We start from the raw sequence: 18,544 nt of genomic DNA, 5'->3' as shown, positions 1-18,544 counted from the left end.
TGAAGAAACTCCATGTATAGAAAGATTTTGTGTTTTAAAAGGGCTCCTGGTAAACTTACCCAAACTTTACCCTGGAGGAAAATGCCATCTTTGAATTGGATGTGCAGAGATTCTTTGACTTGATATACACAACGCAATGCACAAGGTAAGGCTATTGCCCACATGCCAGCCCACTCCCCATATGTTCACAATAGTGTGAGTCGGGGGGCAGGGCCTGGGAACTCAATCCAGAATTAGCAGGTGGGTGGTAGGAATCCAACCACTTGAACCACTGTTACCCATTGTATGCACCAATCTGGAGTCAGGGGCCAGAGTTGGGAGTAGAAACTTGGCACGGTGATATGTGACAAGGATATTCCAATTGGTATTGTAACTGCTAGGTCCAAGGCCCACTCCAGGCTACTCTGATGAAAAGAAGATGGATGATGAAAAGAAGATTTATGGATTACATCATAAATGTAAGCAGTCAATTCTAAGATTTTCTTTGAATATGTAGTTGGTTAGTTGGAATACAGCTTTGCAACAATTTGTTTGCTTTCCAATACCTTATTATTTGCTGCCTCAGTTAGTCACTCATATTCAAGGAGATCCTCCTACCAAGTTTAGTTTTGCTACCCTCTCTCCATTTAGTTATTAAAGTCAATCACTTAACTCTTTTGGGCTAACATATTTCTAACTGTGTTAGAGGAACTAACACTTTCTCAAGAGTGGCTTGTACATTAGCAACCCTCCTTTCCTCTGCCTCTTCCTGAGTCTTTCACAAGGCCCAACATATTCCTCTTCTGTTTTGTAGTGGGGAAATAGTTACATAGCTCTGTAAGCTTGATTTCCTCTTCCAGTAGTTAACACTTCCTTGCAGTATATTTTAGTGAAACATGTTAACCCTTGTGTTATTCTTCAGAGATTATTTTAAGCGGTGTCCTGATCTTTTTATTGTTTTTAAGCTGAAGCTACATTGTCCTGTCCTTTTAAAACCAGAGCTACAAAATTTGAGTTCTAGAGAAAAAGAAGACTTGCCCATTTCCATTACTTGGTAAAACAAAGTAATTGTGCATTTTACTTTTCCCCAGATGATAGACATAAAGCTGTCCGTCTCTTAGATATAATTAGGACATGTGTCTTAAGAGTTCTATCAAAGGTTGTTACCAGTAGTCACCAACTAATACACAAGATACCCTGTATATTAGCAGCACAAAAATAGGAAATAATTTTTCATTGTAAGTTTAGGTGCTGTAAAATATCAGAGATGTATTTATTCTAAAAAATCATTTGAAAACCAAATTGACCTCAGACTACAGATAATCTTTTCTTAAACCTAGGCATTAAGTGGGTTTTAGTGAAGAAGCAACTGTCCTTGGTGTACAAGTATGATCATGGTTTCAAAGTGTTGATATCACATTAACACTACCCAAAAGTAATCGCAAGTTACTTGACACGTTTTGAGATTCACAGATGTATATTTAAAGTTTAGCTCAAAAAAGCCGGGAAAAAAAACGCTCGGAAATAGATTAAAAGATTTCATCCACGAACTGATTCTGGGTTTGTAAAGAGAAAAGACACTTCAGGAGCCTATGGCTTGGACAACATTCCCAGAGGGCTTGCAGGGTTACAGGGTGGAAAAGGCTGTTTGGGGATTAAGAGGAGAGGGCAAGAACTCGAGCGAATCAATAGGAGCAGAGCAAAGGTGGGCTGTGCTGGACGGGCGGGATGTAGCCAATCAGGGATTAGGAGGGTGGGATTAGCCTCCGGGAAGGGGCGGGCTCCATCAAGTGTGAGTTCCGAAAGGCGGGACGTGGCCAATCGGAACCGGGCAGGACGGGGCTGAACGCCGGGAGGGGCGGGCCTGGAAGGAGTGAACCGCGCGGCCGGTGCTGCTCTGAGTCACCTGCGCCTGCACCTGTATCTGCACCTGTACCTTTCTTTCAGGAGGGCGGACGCTGACAGGAGGGCTGAAGGTTGCTCGGCTCGTCATGGCCTACCCAGGATACGGAGGAGGGGTGAGTCCTGGCCACTAAGCCTCCGTCTCCGCCCTCGCGGGACGGGGTGCCCCTGCGGGCGGTGCCCACCTGCCAAGTCCGCCCTCGGCCCCTGCTCCCTTCTACCGCGTCTGGTACTCGGCGGTGCCGGGACTCTGCGCGGTGATGGAACTCGCCCTCCGGGCCGAGCCCGCGGACAGACATCGAGCCCTTGGTGCTCCGAGAGGCGTCCTTGTGGAATCGAGCGTGTGATTTGTTTTTAGAAATTTCTTCCCTGAAACTGAAGAGCTACGCACCCTTTTCTTCTTCCAGTAATCTTTTGTGGTCCCACCCCCACCTCAGCGTTTTGCAAGAGATCCTGTTTGTGAATGTTTCCGGGACTTCTTGTTCCTTAAGTTGCCTGTGAATACAGTTAAGATGCACTCTAAATGTCTCCTTTACTCCTACACCAAGGGAAATCTGTTTTTCTAGAGAAAAACATCACCTTTGAGACTTAGAAGTTGGAATCGTATCCTGGAATCCAAACTTTCAGTATTTGATCTTAAAAGTGAGGTGTGGGTTAAAGATAATGTATTTTCTATTTTTTTCTGTTTCTTCTAAAAAGAAAAGAATTGTGCTTTACTGATTTTAATATAGGAGTTGACATTAACAGTGCTTGGGTCCCTTCCGCCCACTGGGGGACCTGGGTTGAGTTCTAGACTTCAGGCTTCCGCTGACCCAGTTCTAGATGTTGCAGGCATTTGGGAAGTGAATCAGTAGATGGGAACGCTTTCTCCCGCTCGCTCGCTCGCTCTCCCTCCATCTCCTCTCGCTCTCACTCTTCCACAATTTCTCCCGCAAATAAATCACACAGATTGAACTGTTCATGGAAGAAATAGAATTAAAAAATAAATTTAAAAAGTGAAAAGAAAATTCAAGTTTGTAAATGTTGTGAAAGAATCTTTTCATGTCTTTCTAAAATTCATAGTAGCAGATATCAGATCATTATAGTGTGTAGATAAAAAAAATACTTTCCAAGGAGTAATGTAAAGCTTTATTTGTGTATTTCAATAATCATAATATGTTAGGCATTGCATCCTTTGCATCTAAACTTACAATGAAGACCTTATATTTCAACATAAAATATGGGGGTATACTACTATGGAAGGGGAAGCCAAAACATTTAAAGAGTATTGGTGATGGTAAGGAACACTAAGAGAATTATATAATATTTTCCTTTGTACTCATTACTTAGAATGAAAGTGTTACTCAGATATGCAAAGCATTGGCGGGCGCCATGGCTCACTTCACTAATCCTCCGCCTGCGGCGCCGGCACCCGGGGATTCTAGAGCTGGTTGGCGCGTCGGGTACTAGTCCCAGTTGCTCCTCTTCCAGTTCAGCTCTCTGCTGTGGCCCGGAAAGGGAAGGCAGTGGAGGATGGCCCAAGTGCTTGGGCCCTGCACCCTCATGGGAAACCAGGAGGAAGCACCCGGCTCCTGGCTTTGGATCGGTGCAGTGCCGGCCCTAACGGCCATTAGGGGAGTGAACCAATGGAAGGAAGACCTTTCTCTCTGTTTCTCTCTCACTGTCTATAACTTTGTCTCTCTCTCTCACTGTCCAAAAATGCAAAAAATTAGAAAAATAGGTAAAAAAGAACGCTGATGGTGTCCTGATGGCTGTTTAACTTCTCACCTGTTTCAGTCTATTATGACTTATTACAGCTTATATGTGCAGAATTCTCCAAGATTATTTGATTTTAACTGAAGTAATCCTCACAAATGGACAAGCAGTTTGAAAAGTTCTGAGAAGAAAACTAAGGACTGAAAATGACAATTCAAAAGCTGGCATTGTGGCACATTGGGTGATGCCTCAGCCTGTGACTCCAGCATCCCGTATCACACTTGTTCCAGTTCTGGCTGCCCCACTTCCCATGCACCTCCCTGCTGACGTTCCTGGGAAAGCAGCAGAATATGGTCCAAATTCTTGGGTCCCTGCTACTTTCATACAAAATTCAGTCGGAGTTCTAGGCTCCTGGCTTCTGTCTGGCACAGCCCCAGCCATTGAGACCATTTGGGAAGGTAACCAGTGGATGGAAGATCTCTTTCCTTCTCTATCTTTCTCTCTCTCTCTCTGTGTCACTTTGTCTTTAAAGTAAATAAATAAATATTTAAAAAAATGCAAAACAACGTGAAAATGTCATAGTTGCCACTTTATCCCAACTTTTTCTTCAGTCACATGACTAAGTAATAATAATGATGATCTAATGATCAGTTTTAACTCATTAAAAATTATCAGGAAGACAACTTGAAGCATGCAATTATATAAACTAATTTTAAGGATTACCTTATTAGCCACAAATCCTAGTTTTTCTCCACATGGGCCCTTCCGTGTGGCTCTTCATGGGATGGTAGGTGTGTCCTAAAGAGAAATAGGAGATGCCCGTCTTCTTAAAATCTTCAGACTGGAATCAACATGATGCTCTTTCTACTATATTCTATCTGAAACAAGCAGCTTTGCTTCCAGGAAGTGGAGAAATTGTTTCTGCTTACCACCGTCTTAAGCTGACCCGCAAGCCCTAAAATTACTGGTTTCAGGAAAATTAATGCTGCAAATCAGTAAGAGAACAGAAAGTTATTCCAAAGGACAGATTCTTCATGAATTGCCTGACTTTGGCTACAAAGCAAGTTTTGTTTTTCAAGGTACAGATAGAAATGCTATAGTAGAGGGCCTGTACTTAGTCTTGTGTATCACCTGTGTATTAGAGGTTTCCAATTTTTTTATTTTGTTTGGCCTCTTTATTTGTAAAAAAAAAAAAAAAAAAAAAAAAAAAAAAAAGTTTTCCAGTTTTTCATCTTTGTGTGAAGCTTCAGGTCTCCAATAAGCCTTAAATTTAAATTTCTGGATGTGTCTTAGGGCTTGATTGTCTTCCATGTCCTTGCCACTCTTGGAGCTAAAGCCTAATTGTATGTTATTGCTGCATGATGTCAGAACAAATACCACTTTGGGACTATTGCTAATCCTTTTACCGCTGGGTTTATATGTTCCCAAATATTGACCTGAAAGTTTCTCGCTAGTAGTACCCTTATGGTGATATAAAAATAATATTTTCTGAGACAAATTATGCTATTAAAATAGGTTTTTTGGGGCTGGCACTCTGGTGTATCACGTAAAGCCACTGCCTGCAATGCCATAATCCCATATGGGATCTGATTCGAGTCCCAGCTGCTCCACTTCCAATCCAGCTTCCTGCTAATGTGCCTGGAAAAGCAGTGGAAGATGGTCCAAATCCTTGGGCCCCTGCACCCCCCTGGGAGACCAGATAGAAGCACCTGGCTCCTGGCTTCGGATCGGCCTAGATCCAGCTGTTTTGTCCATTTGGGGAGTGAACCAATAGATGAAGATTTTCTCTCTCTGTCCCTCTCTCGCTAAATATCTATTTCTCCTTCTCTCTGTAATTCTGCTTTTCAAATGCATAAATAAATCTAAAAGAAAAAATGAAGGTTTTTTCTCAAGTCAGTTTTCATGATTTACAAAATTTTATTAGTTACATTTTATCTGTAATCTCAATATGTTGATATATAATATTCAAAGCATTTATTTATATAGATATATACATTCATATTTAAGAAATACTCCATTCAAATTCCATTTGTGTTCTAGTACCTTCTTCTGTCTTGATTCTTGATGTTGACCTGTTGATTAGTCTTTTTTCTGACAATTATGTTAGGGTTTTACTTCAAAGTATTCTGTTTTAATGTTTACTGTTTACTTTCTTGTACACAATGCCTTCATAAGTGAGTTTTTAGACACCCCCTTGAGCATATTTCCTAGCGTTCCAATGTTTCCTTCATTCCTTTGCCTTTAACAGAACTCATGCTGGAGCTGTTCAAACCACTCGTTCATTCCATAATAGGCATTTTTAAATTTTTCAGTCTCTGTTACTTGTACCTTCTGGCAATCTCTGCTCATTCTTCAAGGATGCAGGTCAAAACGGTTTTTGTTCAAAATGGAATAATAAACAATTTTGACACCTCTTCCTCCTCTGTACTCCTAGAAATTCAGAGTAAAATTTCTTGCTAAGGTATTAAAAGTATATAATCTCGGCCGGCGCCGCGGCTCACTAGGCTAATCCTCCGCCTTGTGGCGCCGGCACACCGGGTTCTAGTCCCGGTCGGGGTGCCGGATTCTGTCCCAGTTGCCCCTCTTCCAGGCCAGCTCTCTGCTGTGGCCCAGGAGTGCAGTGGAGGATGGCCCAAGTGCTTGGACCCTGCACCCCATGGGAGACAAGGAGAAGCACCTGGCTCCTGACTTCGGATCAGCGCGATGCGCCGGCCACAGCGCGCCGGCCGCGGTGGCCATTGGAGGGTGAACCAACGGCAAAGGAAGACCTTTCTCTCTTTCTCTCTCTCTCACTGTCCACTCTGCCTGTCAAAAAAAAAATAATATATATATATATATATAATCTCTCCTTGTCTTTCTGTCTGTCCTTCATTAAATAAAAATAAGAAAAAATGGATACTATATCCCAAAGTGAAAAGAAAAAGAAAAAAAAGAAACTATAGCCACAAGAGGAAATAAGTATTGTGTAACTTCTGGGGTCACACTATCTATTTATGAACATATGGTCTACTTGTTACTGTCTGGTTGACCTGAGCGTCTTGGAAACTTCTTGAAGTTTCAGAAAAGGGCGTAACACCATACTCTCATATCTCACTGAGTTGTGAAAATCAAATACCATGATTCATGAATTGTACTTAGAATAGTACTTGTGATATAAAAAAACTTTCAATAAATGTTAGGTAATTCTTATCATTAGTATTGGTATTCTTAATAGTTTTGAAAAGACTTGTTAAATTATCAAAATTATCACTTTATTTATCCTCTCATCATCTTGCTTTAAAAAATATGTTCTGGTGGATACAGTATTTTGATTCCATGCAAGTTCCCATAATTAGGTCATATATTCACTTTAGTTAATATGTATTCTGAGAATGTCTTGAAGTAAATTTGTTAGTTTTATATTTTCTACTTTATATTTCAGTGATGTTGATAATAAATGCACTATAAAATTATTTGTTAGATTAAGTTTTTAGACACTAGGATATTTCTTTTTGACACCTCTTTTAATGCTATATGACATATGTTAATGAATTATTCCTAATGTGGGACATCTAGCATTTTATAGTAAAGCTTTATGGAAGTTAAGTTTGGAAGATTTCTGTAACTTTCTATTTTAACTTTTCATTGGATTTACAGTGAATATTTTCTTTTAATCCAACTTTATTGGATAGTAGGTAATATTTGTAATATTAACCTTCTCCTTTTTCACTCCTACAGTTTGGGAATTTTAGTGGTCAGATGCCCGGGATGCAGCCAATGCCAGGGGCAGGTCCAAACGTGTTCCTTGGTGGGTACCCCGGACCCCTGCCTTATTCAGACAGTTATTCTTCAGCTGGGGACCCCATGTGGAGTTACTTCACAGCTGTTGCTGGACAGGTGAGGGGCTAAATTTGTTGCACACATACTAGTTTTTAAAAATGATTGCTACTTAAAAGATATCTCTACTGTTTTACTTGTTGAATGTATGAATTTATATTTTAATCTTAGGCTAATTTCCTCTCTGGGACCAGAGGGGAGTCATAGTTATTTTGTTTTAAAAACTATAGTATGATGCCTGCCACATTGTCCATTTGACAAAAAAGAGATTTTTTTTTTCTCATAGTAGGAAAATCTGCTTTTCCTTTCCTAGTATACTTCCCTGCTGAAATTCTTCTGCAAAGACTTTCTCTCACTAGTAATTAAATTTGCTGCCCAAAATTACATATTATAATGTTTTCTTCTTGATTATTTTCTTTTAGCTCTTTGCTTTCTTTCACTCTGTTTGACATTTAGAGGCATCATACTCTTGAGTGATTGATAATTCCAAGCTAAATATGAAAGCCTTAAATACCCTTTTATAACAGGAAGAGGTATGTATTAGAAATCTGAGGAAAGCTAACAGCTATTAAGAAAAACTAGTGCATATTCAAGGAACAATATTTTTAACTTCACATCAATCCCATTAAAAGTCAGTTAAAACAATTATGTCACACAGTATGATACAAAAATCACTTTAAAATGTTAGATTTATTCAAGTTGCGAAATTACATTTTCCCAAGTGTAATTACATGATCTATAGTAATTTTGATGTAATACAGCTTGTAAATTTTACAGATTATCAAAATAATCATGTTGGGAATTTTTATTTTTAATTTAAAATAAAAGGAAATGTATTAATAGCATGGCATGGTGTTAGACTAATAATAAGTCTCTAATAAGTTTAAACAAAAATTTAAAAGACTGACTTTATTATGACCAATAGAGACAATGAGATGCCCTTTCAGTCTCATTGTATGTAACTGCTTAGTATCTTATTAGTAGGTACTAATCGTTAGTTACAGTTATGATTACTGTGATCAGCTGAAGTTTTTTTTCTTTTACTCTGCATAATTATAATTTTATAATTTAATTGTTGTTGAAGATCAAGTGAAATTAAATAATTAGAGTATATATTATACCTGTTTGTATTAGCTACTAATTTTATTTGGCATGAAAGAAGTGTGAAGTGAGTAGTCAAGCCTGGAAATAATATTGTAAAATATCAGTTTCTTCTAAGTTATTAAATAGTGAGATATTATTTGAACCAAATTCTAAATTTTCCCCTTTTTAGCACTTGCTAAAGTAATGCTAAAGTTTATCTGGTAGACTCTGTCATTGAGAATAACTATTGAATCACAGTAAAATATATACTAATATAAAGAAATCATAGTAAAATAATACAATTATAGCTGTGCATTATTGAGCCACAGGGACGTGCTTTAAAAAATGTGTCATTATGTGATTTTACCATCGTGTGAATATCATAAAACGTACTTGCCCAAACCCAGCTGGTTTAGGTCAATCACTTGATGTAACCTCTTTGTGCAGTCAAGGCACTGGTGAACACCAAAGGTATGAAGCTGCTGCCAATGTAACACAGCATACTGTTTTATACTAAACTCTCTTTTTAAGTAGGAATGCACTCTAATGATTGAAAGTATAGTATAATAAATACATTAAACAGTACTTTATCACTTATTGTCATTATCAAGTATTATGTACAATATGTAACTAGATGTACTACACACTTATATGACTGGCAACACTTAGTTTGTACCAGAATCAGCACAAACATCTGAGTAATACGTGGCACATCAATGTTAACAATGTTTATGACATCAACAGGTGATAGGAATTTTTCAGCCCCATTACAATTTAATGGAACCACCATGGGCCCTTGTTGACCAAAATGTCATTATACCGTGCATGACTGTGTGATAATGGTGATAGTGTTGTTCTAATGTAAAAATAAACATGTATTATTAAAGAACAGAGAGTCCAGAAACTTACCCCTTAATTCAGTATTCCAAGGTAGTATTCATATCAGTGAAAGTAGCATTTCATAGCAATGGAGAAAGATTGGATTTCTATCTTGAAATAATAAATATATTTTCTAAAAAGTTAGGTTCTTATCCATTACCATATCTCAGCATCAATTCCATATACATTAAATAAAGAAAAAGAAGGTAAAATGGTGTTTCTCTCCTGTGGTTGAAGTAAATAAACTTATCTTCTATTGCTTATTTAGTGTGTATTGCAGTACCCATTATGTTTGTGTTTTTGTGCATAAAACTTCTTACAGGATTGATGAACTAAGATAGTTATATGTATCAATGAAACATTTGGGAGCACTGTCTTCTAAAGATGTATATTCTGTCTTGATATATTTCATTTACATTTTTAACAGTTTATTGTGGGAGAGGTGAAAGGTTTTCTATGTCTATGGAATACAAGGGGTTGGAGCATGGAGACTGTGGGCCAGAGCTGATTTGGAAAAAGAGATCTACATGCATGCAAATGGCCTCAAGGAATTGGGAGAGAATATCAAGGATTAAATTTGTAAATTGTGGATGGTTCTGGGAGGGGCTTGATGGTATTACACATTAGGAAAAGGTAAAGAAAAAGTCATAGAGTCTCAAATATTGGACTAATGGATAGATATAAAAATTGATCTTAGTTATGGTCTATGGTCTATATATTTCCCTTTGTGATAGTCAGTACACTGACATAGGTAGAACTTCATAGAACTTTGATCCCATTTTGAATTCATTCATTTACTCGACTTTTTATTAGGTATTGGTGCTTTTTTAGGAATAAAGGATATATACATAATTACTATATTTTGGAGATACTCTGTTTTGGTGACTCCAATTCCGTCTACAACTTCCCTTCTTTTCTGCTGTGGTAGAAGTTGGAAAATCATATTACTCACCACCCCAGATATCTCGGTAGTTATAGCAGTAGCCCTGTACAAAAGGGCTTACTGTTGAGATACAGATGGAATTTCTTTGGAATGTGTTCCTTTTCCAAATGAGAAAAACCTTGCTGAGACCAAGCGTGGCTTCTTTGTTCCTTCATTCTTTCTACCTGGAAAGGGGACTCAAACCATCTTATTTTTGAGGCAATGAGTTAGCTATAAATGGAAGTATATACATTACAAATAAGTCTATTATATCTATTTGACTATATAATAAATACATTTTATACAATTAAAGCCTGAAAATGAACTGAACATACATATCTGGAGACTTTTTAAACTTCTGTGCTATTTCAGCATTGTAATTGTGAGCCGGGAATTTGATGTATTTATACTCTTTGATACATTTTTTTTTTTTTTTTGACAGGCAGAGTGGACAGTGAGAGAGATAGACAGAGAGAAAGGTCTTCCTTTGCCGTTGGTTCACCCTCCAATGGCTGCTGCTGCTGGCTCACTGCAGCCAGCGCACCGTGCTGATCCAAAGCCAGGAGCCAGGTGCTTCTCCTGGTCTCCCATGCGGGTGCAGGGTCCAAGCACTTGGGCCATCCTCCACTGCACTCCCTGGCCCCAGCAGAGAGCTGGCCTGGAAGAGGGGCAACTGGGACAGAATCCGGCGCCCCGACCGGGACTAGAACCAGTGTGCCGGTGCCGCAAGGCGGAGGATTAGCCTAGTGAGCCGCGGCGCCAGCCCTTTGATACATTTTTAAAATTTTCCTTTTTTGTGCTTTTACATAGGTAAACTCCATGGTGACAGTGCCCTTGTCATATTCTTACTTACTGTCCAGTAGATATTAGGAATATTTTACATATTAAATAAATATTTTGAATGAATACTTTCATTTTCAAATTTTAGTATAAATATTTAGACTCCATTCTTTTATATGTTGACTTCTACCTAGCTTTCAGAGATTAGGTGAAATATCAGCCTTAGGCGTTTGGAACCCAGTTACTGAACTCACATCTACATTGTTTTGAGGCACTTCATCATTAATGATGTTGTATGAGAAATTTGCAATTAAAAATTTTTGCAGTGTTCATATTTACAGGCTGAAGTATTTTGAGCAGTATCAAATCAATTGTTAGTTGATTTGGTGAAATTCTGGTCTCTGACTGCAAACACACAGATGCACACCTTAAAAAAAAACTGTCACTTTATTGTGTATAGTGTTTCCACATTTCTACTTTCCCAAACAGCAACTCCGTATGGTAGACATGATGCACATACCATTCTTTTATAGACAGATAAGTGGATATTTAGTTTCAAATACTAAAGAAATAGGAATTAGACTTGGATATCAACTCAAAGTCTTTCTGCTATCTTTAATCAATGACAGATGATCCTTTTATTAATTATCTTACTAAAGTTCTTATTGTGTAACTAAAACATGCAGATTTATGCCACTTATGCTACCTAATTTAGTTATGTAGTTTATCATGCTCAACAGCCCCAGTTGTAAATAAAGAAACCCAAATGGATTTCTCCATATAGTTTAAGATGACATTGCATGTTTTTCAGTTTGTCAGCTAACATGTTTTCACAAAATGCATGAAGTCGTGGACTAGGAGAATGCTTTCTGATAGTGATGAAGCAAAGCCATTTGGTTTGTTTTCCTAAACTGCATAAAGTCTATAAAGAAAACATACATAACAGAGTTTCATTCATTATATTTGATTTTAGTGTTTTCAATTTAATCCACACGTCAAAGAGAAATTGAAACTTTTTTTTTTTTTTTTTGACAGGCAGAGTTAGTGAGAGAGACAGAGAGAAAGGTCCTCCTTCCGTTGGTTCAACCCCCAAATGGCCGCCACGGCCAGCGCTGCGCCGATTCGAAGCCAGGAGCCAGGTACTTATCCTGGTCTCCCATGCGGGTGCAGGGTCCAAGCACTTGGGCCATCCTCCACTGCCTTCCCAGGCCACAGCAGAGAGCTGGACTGGAAGAGGAGCAACCGGGACAGAATCTGGCGCCCCAACTGGGACTAGAACCCAGGGTGCCGACGCCGCAGGCAGAGGATTAGCCTAGTGAGCCGCGGCGCCGGCCGAGAAATTCGAACATTTTCAACCTTTTGGAGCAATAAATGAATATTACCATAAATTGACATAAATTGCTACAGTTTAGCTAAGAACTGGTCTTCACTAATTGTCTTCACTCTGCAACTTAACCAAACTTTAACTTGCTAGTATGATGGGGCTTGGGCATACACAGGTAAATGAGACTCAGTCAGTGGCTCAGAAGACCTAAGGAAAAAATAATGAAATAAGGAAAGAAGTGCTAGAACGTAGATTCACCAGGAACATCTTCTGGCTTTTGTATTGATTTTTTTGGCCTAGCACAGCAGGGTCCAAAATAAATATAATATGAGCGATAAATGCAAAACACAATGTAACCTTAAAGTCTTCAGTAGAATGTATTTAAAAAGTCAAATGAAATTGGTGAAACTGAACAATTTATTTAACTAAATATAAAATGATAATGTTGCAGCATCTCACCAACATTAAAATTTTTAATAAATTTTATATATTTTAGTTAACATCAAATTTGATGGATAGTTTGCATTTACAGAACATCATAATTTGGAATAGCTACACTTCAGGTGCACAATGGGGCATGGCTGATGGCTACTGTATGGGATGAGTGAGACCTAGCACATTCTTCCTTAGATATCTGCATAGATTATTCTTTCATGTTTTTAAGTCTTTCTCAGATTTACCTTATCAGTGAAGTTTTCCTTACCCATCTATGTAAAGCAGTATTTGCCTCTTGCCCTCCTCCCCAGTACCCATGCACACTCCTATTACATTTTTATGACTCATTTTCACCCTTGACACTTATGACCATAGGATATAATGTTTGCTTTATTGCTTCTTTTATACCACTAAAACAGCTTTTTAAAGGCAAACAACTTGTTTTCCATGCTACAGAATACCTAGTACCCAGTGCACATTGCAGTTTGCTTAGTTAATATTTATTAAATGAAAGAGTGTTGTGTTCTTTGTAGGGGAAAGTTATATTTTCACTTACCTTGATATACTTTCACTTGCTTGATATACTTGTTTTAAATATTCATGTATAAATCAATTTTACTTTGTGTGAATTTGCTCTATTTTTAAAAAATTTTTAGCTGCCTCTTTGAACATACTATTTTTCCTGTGTATTGTGGAATTTTGGTTTATAAAAATTATTTCAAGTGGTTTTTGTGTGTCTTTTCTTCTCTGTTCTCTTCCATGTCATTCCTCCCTCTCTCCATATCACCCTTTTCTACCAAGTGATTTTGTGATTTGGTCCAGAGTTAGATTTCCTATTTTGGGTTTTTGTCCAGTGATGACTTCGCATATCTCATCAGAAAGTGATGTGCAACTTATTTTAGCATTTTAGTCCAGCTTTCTAAGCCTTCAGCTATGCAGAGGAGAAATCCTCAGAGGGCAGTCGGCAGTGTGTTGAATTATATTCATTTATTGTTTTGCCTCCTTTCATGAATAGGGAACTCTATTCCAGTTGCTTCCCAGTGTCATGTGAAGTCCTTTAAAGCAAATTCTTCCCACAACTGCCTATTTTCTCTCCTTCTTATTTCTTTGTGCTCCTGCATAATCCCAAATACAGGTTAGGGTTGAAATTTCATATATGTATTTAGCCCTATATAAATATATATATATATATATATATATATATATTTGACAGATAGAGTTAGACGGTGAGAGAGAGAGACAGAGAGAAAGGTCTTCCTTCCGTTGGTTCACCCCTTAAATGGCTGCTCAGCGCTGCGCCAATCCGAAGCCAGGAGCCAGGTGCTTCTTCCTGGTCTCCCATGCTGGTGCAGGCGCCCAAGCACTTGGGCCATCCTCCACTGCCTTCCTGGGCCACAGCAGAGAGCTGGACTGGAAGAGGAGCAGCCGGGACTAGAACCCGGTGCCCATATGGGATGGCAACGCTGCAGGCGGGGGATTAGCCAAGTGAGCCATGGTGCCGACTTCAGCCCAATATATTTTTAAAAGTAGAAACTGATGGCCGACTCTGCGGCTCACTAGGCTAATCCTCCACCTTGCGGCGCCGGCACACTAGGTTCTAGTCCCGGTTGGGGCGCCGGATTCTGTCCCGGTTGCCCCTCTTCCAGGCCAGCTCTCTGCTGTGGCCAGGGAGTGCAGTGGAGGATGGCCCAAGTGCTTGGGCCCTGCACCCCGTGGGAGACCAGGAGAAGCACCTGGCTCCTGCCATCGGATCAGCGCGGTGCGCTCGCCACAGCACGCCAGCCGCGGCAGCCATTGGAGGGTGAACCAACGGCAAAGGAAGACCTTTCTCTCTGTCTCTCTCTCACACTGTCCACTCTGCCTGTCAAAAACAAACAAACAAACAAACAAAAAAAACTGTTCCAGAAGCAATAGAAGCAACAGGGCTTAGACATATTTAGAGAAGTAAATATATCTATTCTCTCACAATTAGTTTGCTTCTTCATTGCTACAGAAGACTCCCTAACCCAATCCACTTGTTATGACCTTTAAATGTTGTATTACTGAATGACTCAAATTCAGGGTAAGGAAAATGAGATACTTGCCTTGGATGCAAACTTAAGTGAGTTTTAAGCAACTCAGAAATCCCATTTTAGGGGCAGGCATTTCAATAGTGGGTTAAGCTGCTCTTTGGAACATGCATATCTCATAATAGAGTGCCAATTGGAGTCCCAGCCACTCTGTTTCCTATCCAGCTTCCTACTAATGCATCCAAGCGGCAGAACTTGATGGCTCAAGTGCCTGAATCTCTACTACCCATGTGGGAGGCCTGGATGGAGTTATGGGCTCCTAGCTTTGGCCTGACCTAGCCTGGGATGTTGTAGGCATTTGGAGAGTAAACCAGCAAGTAAAAGATTAAGATCTATCTCTCTTTCTCTTCTCTCTTCCTTTTGTCCTCCCCCTCTCTCTTGTCCCACCTTCTCCCTCTCTTGCTGTCACTCTGCCTTTCAAATACATAAAAATCAACATTTTCAAGGTTAGTTTTAAAAATTAAAATTACTACAAAGATCGTTGATAAAAATATGTCAACATTTTAAATAAAGACAGGATCTGACCGTGTGCTGGCAGCATTCACCTCATCAACCTCATCTTGATATCAACCTTGCATGTTTGTAAAGTCTGTTTGCATTTTGTTGATTTTATACTTGCAAGACATTTAAAATATGGACCATTTCATATGTTTTTGCCTGCTTGTTTTTAGAAGGTAAACTCAAGTATTTAGTAGAACAACTAAACATGTGGGACATGATTTTATATTTCAGTGACTTTTGCTGAAGATAATGGAGTGAACAATAAAAGTATTTTCCTTTCTACTTTAAGCTTCATTATAAAGCTTTCTTTCAGAATTAGTCTCCCCTCAAATGGGCATTAATAAAAATGCTTTTGAGGCTTTTCTGGAAATATTTTAAATATTTTAGTAACTTCTACATAGAAGTACAATATGAAATATTTTTTGAAGTAACAATATATAGCTGTGTGTTTATGCTGTTTTTTGGAAGCAGTGAAAAATTTTCATTATATTATGTTCTATACTGTGCCTTAGCTGCCAATAATTATCTCTGAACTTTTGTAGCTGATAATAATGGTTTGAAGTATGTACCTTTCTTGATTGACCTGTAATAGTAAGCATTGCAATACATTTTTATACAACTGCACGTTAAATGTATGTTTGCTTTTTAACAGGATGGTGAAGTGGATGCGGAAGAACTTCAGAGATGTTTGACAGAGTCTGGAATTAGTGGAACTTATTCTCGTGAGATCTTTTTTCCTTCTTGTTGAAATTGGAATAGGAAACTCATTTTTAAGCTTTTTGTCCCCATCCTTAAAATATTTTTAAAAAATTTTATTACAGTTATACACACACCTAGTTAAATAGTTTTGCTAAGCTTGTTATAAATGCTGTCCATTATACATTCCTATCTTCCCAATATTAGCTATTCTCAAGGGATACCTTTTCAACTTTTTTTTTTTTCTGATTCTGTTGAAATTTGCTTCCATTCTTTTTCCTTTAGAGATGTTTGATTTAATGGTTGTCAATTGATGTCATGCTATGGAAGAAGATTAGCTCTCTTTCAACCTTAGTTCACCCTTTTCCCTGTACTTCACACAGGCACGCTTCCCATCCTTCCAGTGTCCTTACATGGCAATTTGGGTTAGATAAGCAGTCGGTATTTGTCATATTTTAACTGTGTGACTGCTGTTCATAGTGTGTCATGATAACCTGTGATAACTTTTCCTTTTTATGCGACTTTCATTTTTCCAAAAATGAATAACTGTCAGGTAGTCCACTTTTTTCCTAATCAGGAATATTTCTAACATGTTCTGTTTTTACGCATGGCTCTCATACTAGCTTTCTTCACCATCATCCTGGTGCTGCCTTTTCTCTCTCTCTTGAGTTGCTTCTTCTCTTACTCTGTCCTTTGTACTCCCTTGATTTTATTCAATCTCTTATCTCAGTTAAACATGTCATTAAGTACCTCCTTAATAAGAGCATTTTGGAAATGCATCTTTGAGTCCTTATGCATCTGAAAATACTTTCATTGTCCCTTCAGAATTGTTTGTCCAGGTTAGAATTCTGGGTAATAGATTATTTTCACAGGAAATTTTAAAGGTGTTGCTCCCTTATTTTTACCTTCTATTGTTGCTTTATCTTTGTTTCCTGCATGCATGTGATTAGTTTTCACTCTCTAGGAATTTGTGAGATCTCCTCTTTGTCCCTGCTGTTCTGACATTTCACAGTATTGTACCTAGTTGTGTTGTGCTGAGGTACTTAGTGAATATTCTAGATTTGGAAACTAGCCCTGAGAAATATTTTTCAATAATGTTTTTCTCTTTTGGGAATGTCCATTATTTGGACTGGCCTCTTACTTTCCTGTTCTTTATTCTTCCATCTGTTTAGTTCTCTACTTTTTGGGGAATTTCTTCAACTTTATTTACTAAACCTTCTAATTGAGATATTTCTGCTATCATATTTTTAAAATCTAAGAGCTTCTCTTTTTTCATGAATGTGATTTTTTCATTTATCTGAGACTATTAGTATGTTTTTTAAAGTTGTTTTCATTGTATATAGCATTTTTTCCTCTACATTATTATTTTTTGTCCTTTTTTCCCTGTCTTTCATGTTTGGATGCTTTCTTCAAATGTGTGTTGATACCCAAATCCTCATATTTAGCTAAAATGCTGATTAGAAAATCCGAAATCATTTCTGGGTATTGATAGTGCACTTTAGTGTTTGGCTGGGGAGTATTGTTGTGCCAGTATCTTTAGGGATTTCCTTGTGATTGTTTCTCCAACTGATCCTCTACTTGGAAAGGAGGAGAGGTAGACTCAACAAGGTTCTCATGTAAGTTGCAAATTGTCATTTAATTACCTTGCTTTTAGTAGTTACCATATCTTAACTGTATCTATAGTCCAGAGAGCTCTCTACAGAATAGAACCCCAGATTTTTGCTCGGGTAGGCGTACATGTGGGTAACCAACTACCGGGTTTGAGGTAAGGGAGAGTTATGGGATTTTAAATACTTCTTATATAGATATTCACCTACTGTAATTGAATGAATGTAATTGTGATAAGGATTATAAATGTTAAATTTTATCAGGTAAGTCCTCAGTTGAAGTACTATAATATGAAGGTGTCAATATTTCTATTCACCCCTGACTTTAAAATAGTTTGTGTTTATTTCTTTTTCTTTTTTCCAACCTAACCCCTCCACCCCCAAAAAAAGACAACAGTTGCTTCAGGTTAGATGTTCATCTTTTCTTACATGATCGATTGCAGTAAGTTACTGAAATGATTTGCTTACCTCTAGTATTATCTTACTTCATCCTATAATTTATTCATTGTAAACTAAAGTTTCAAAAATAAAAATAAATATTAAAGTTTATTCAAAAGGTCTTCCAAAGTTTTCTTATCAGGCCCTCATTGCCTTTCTGATGTAAACAAATGCTGCTCCCTCACTCATAACTAACTCCTTCAAATTTTGTGGTCTTGGAGTACAAGTCAGACTTCTACCTAAACCCTGCTTGCCATTTGTGATGTGAAGCCCAAAGCCTTCCTTCTCTCCAGATTCCTGGCAAAGCCAAGTGATTTAAGTAGCTGTAACATCTCTATCACAGTAATTTTTATTTATTTTATAATAGCATTTCTAATTATCTTAGTCCTTGCTGTAGACTTTAAAGTTTGAAAGCAAT

At 38.1% G+C, this 18,544-nt stretch overlaps 1 protein-coding gene across 4 annotated transcripts in view; it reads left to right on the top strand.

Moving 5' to 3' along the window:
- Positions 1-1,769: 1,769 nt before the first annotated feature.
- The window catches only part of GCA (grancalcin), a 40,346-nt gene continuing 23,571 nt past the window's right edge, over positions 1,770-18,544 (top strand). For all 4 annotated transcript variants that reach the window (XM_070070760.1, XM_070070759.1, XM_070070761.1 and 1 more), the window contains exons 1-3: positions 1,770-1,997; positions 7,294-7,452; positions 16,038-16,107. In XM_070070760.1, coding sequence (XP_069926861.1) covers positions 1,971-1,997; positions 7,294-7,452; positions 16,038-16,107 — 256 coding nt within the window. In that variant the 5' untranslated portion in view covers positions 1,770-1,970. The remainder of the gene's footprint in view (positions 1,998-7,293; positions 7,453-16,037; positions 16,108-18,544) is intronic.

This window comes from Oryctolagus cuniculus, chromosome 3, assembly GCF_964237555.1.
Source record: "Oryctolagus cuniculus chromosome 3, mOryCun1.1, whole genome shotgun sequence".
In the NCBI taxonomy this organism is placed as follows: Eukaryota; Metazoa; Chordata; class Mammalia; order Lagomorpha; family Leporidae; genus Oryctolagus; species Oryctolagus cuniculus.
Note: the sequence above shows the minus strand (reverse complement) of the source record. Positions and strands in the feature narration are given on the sequence as shown.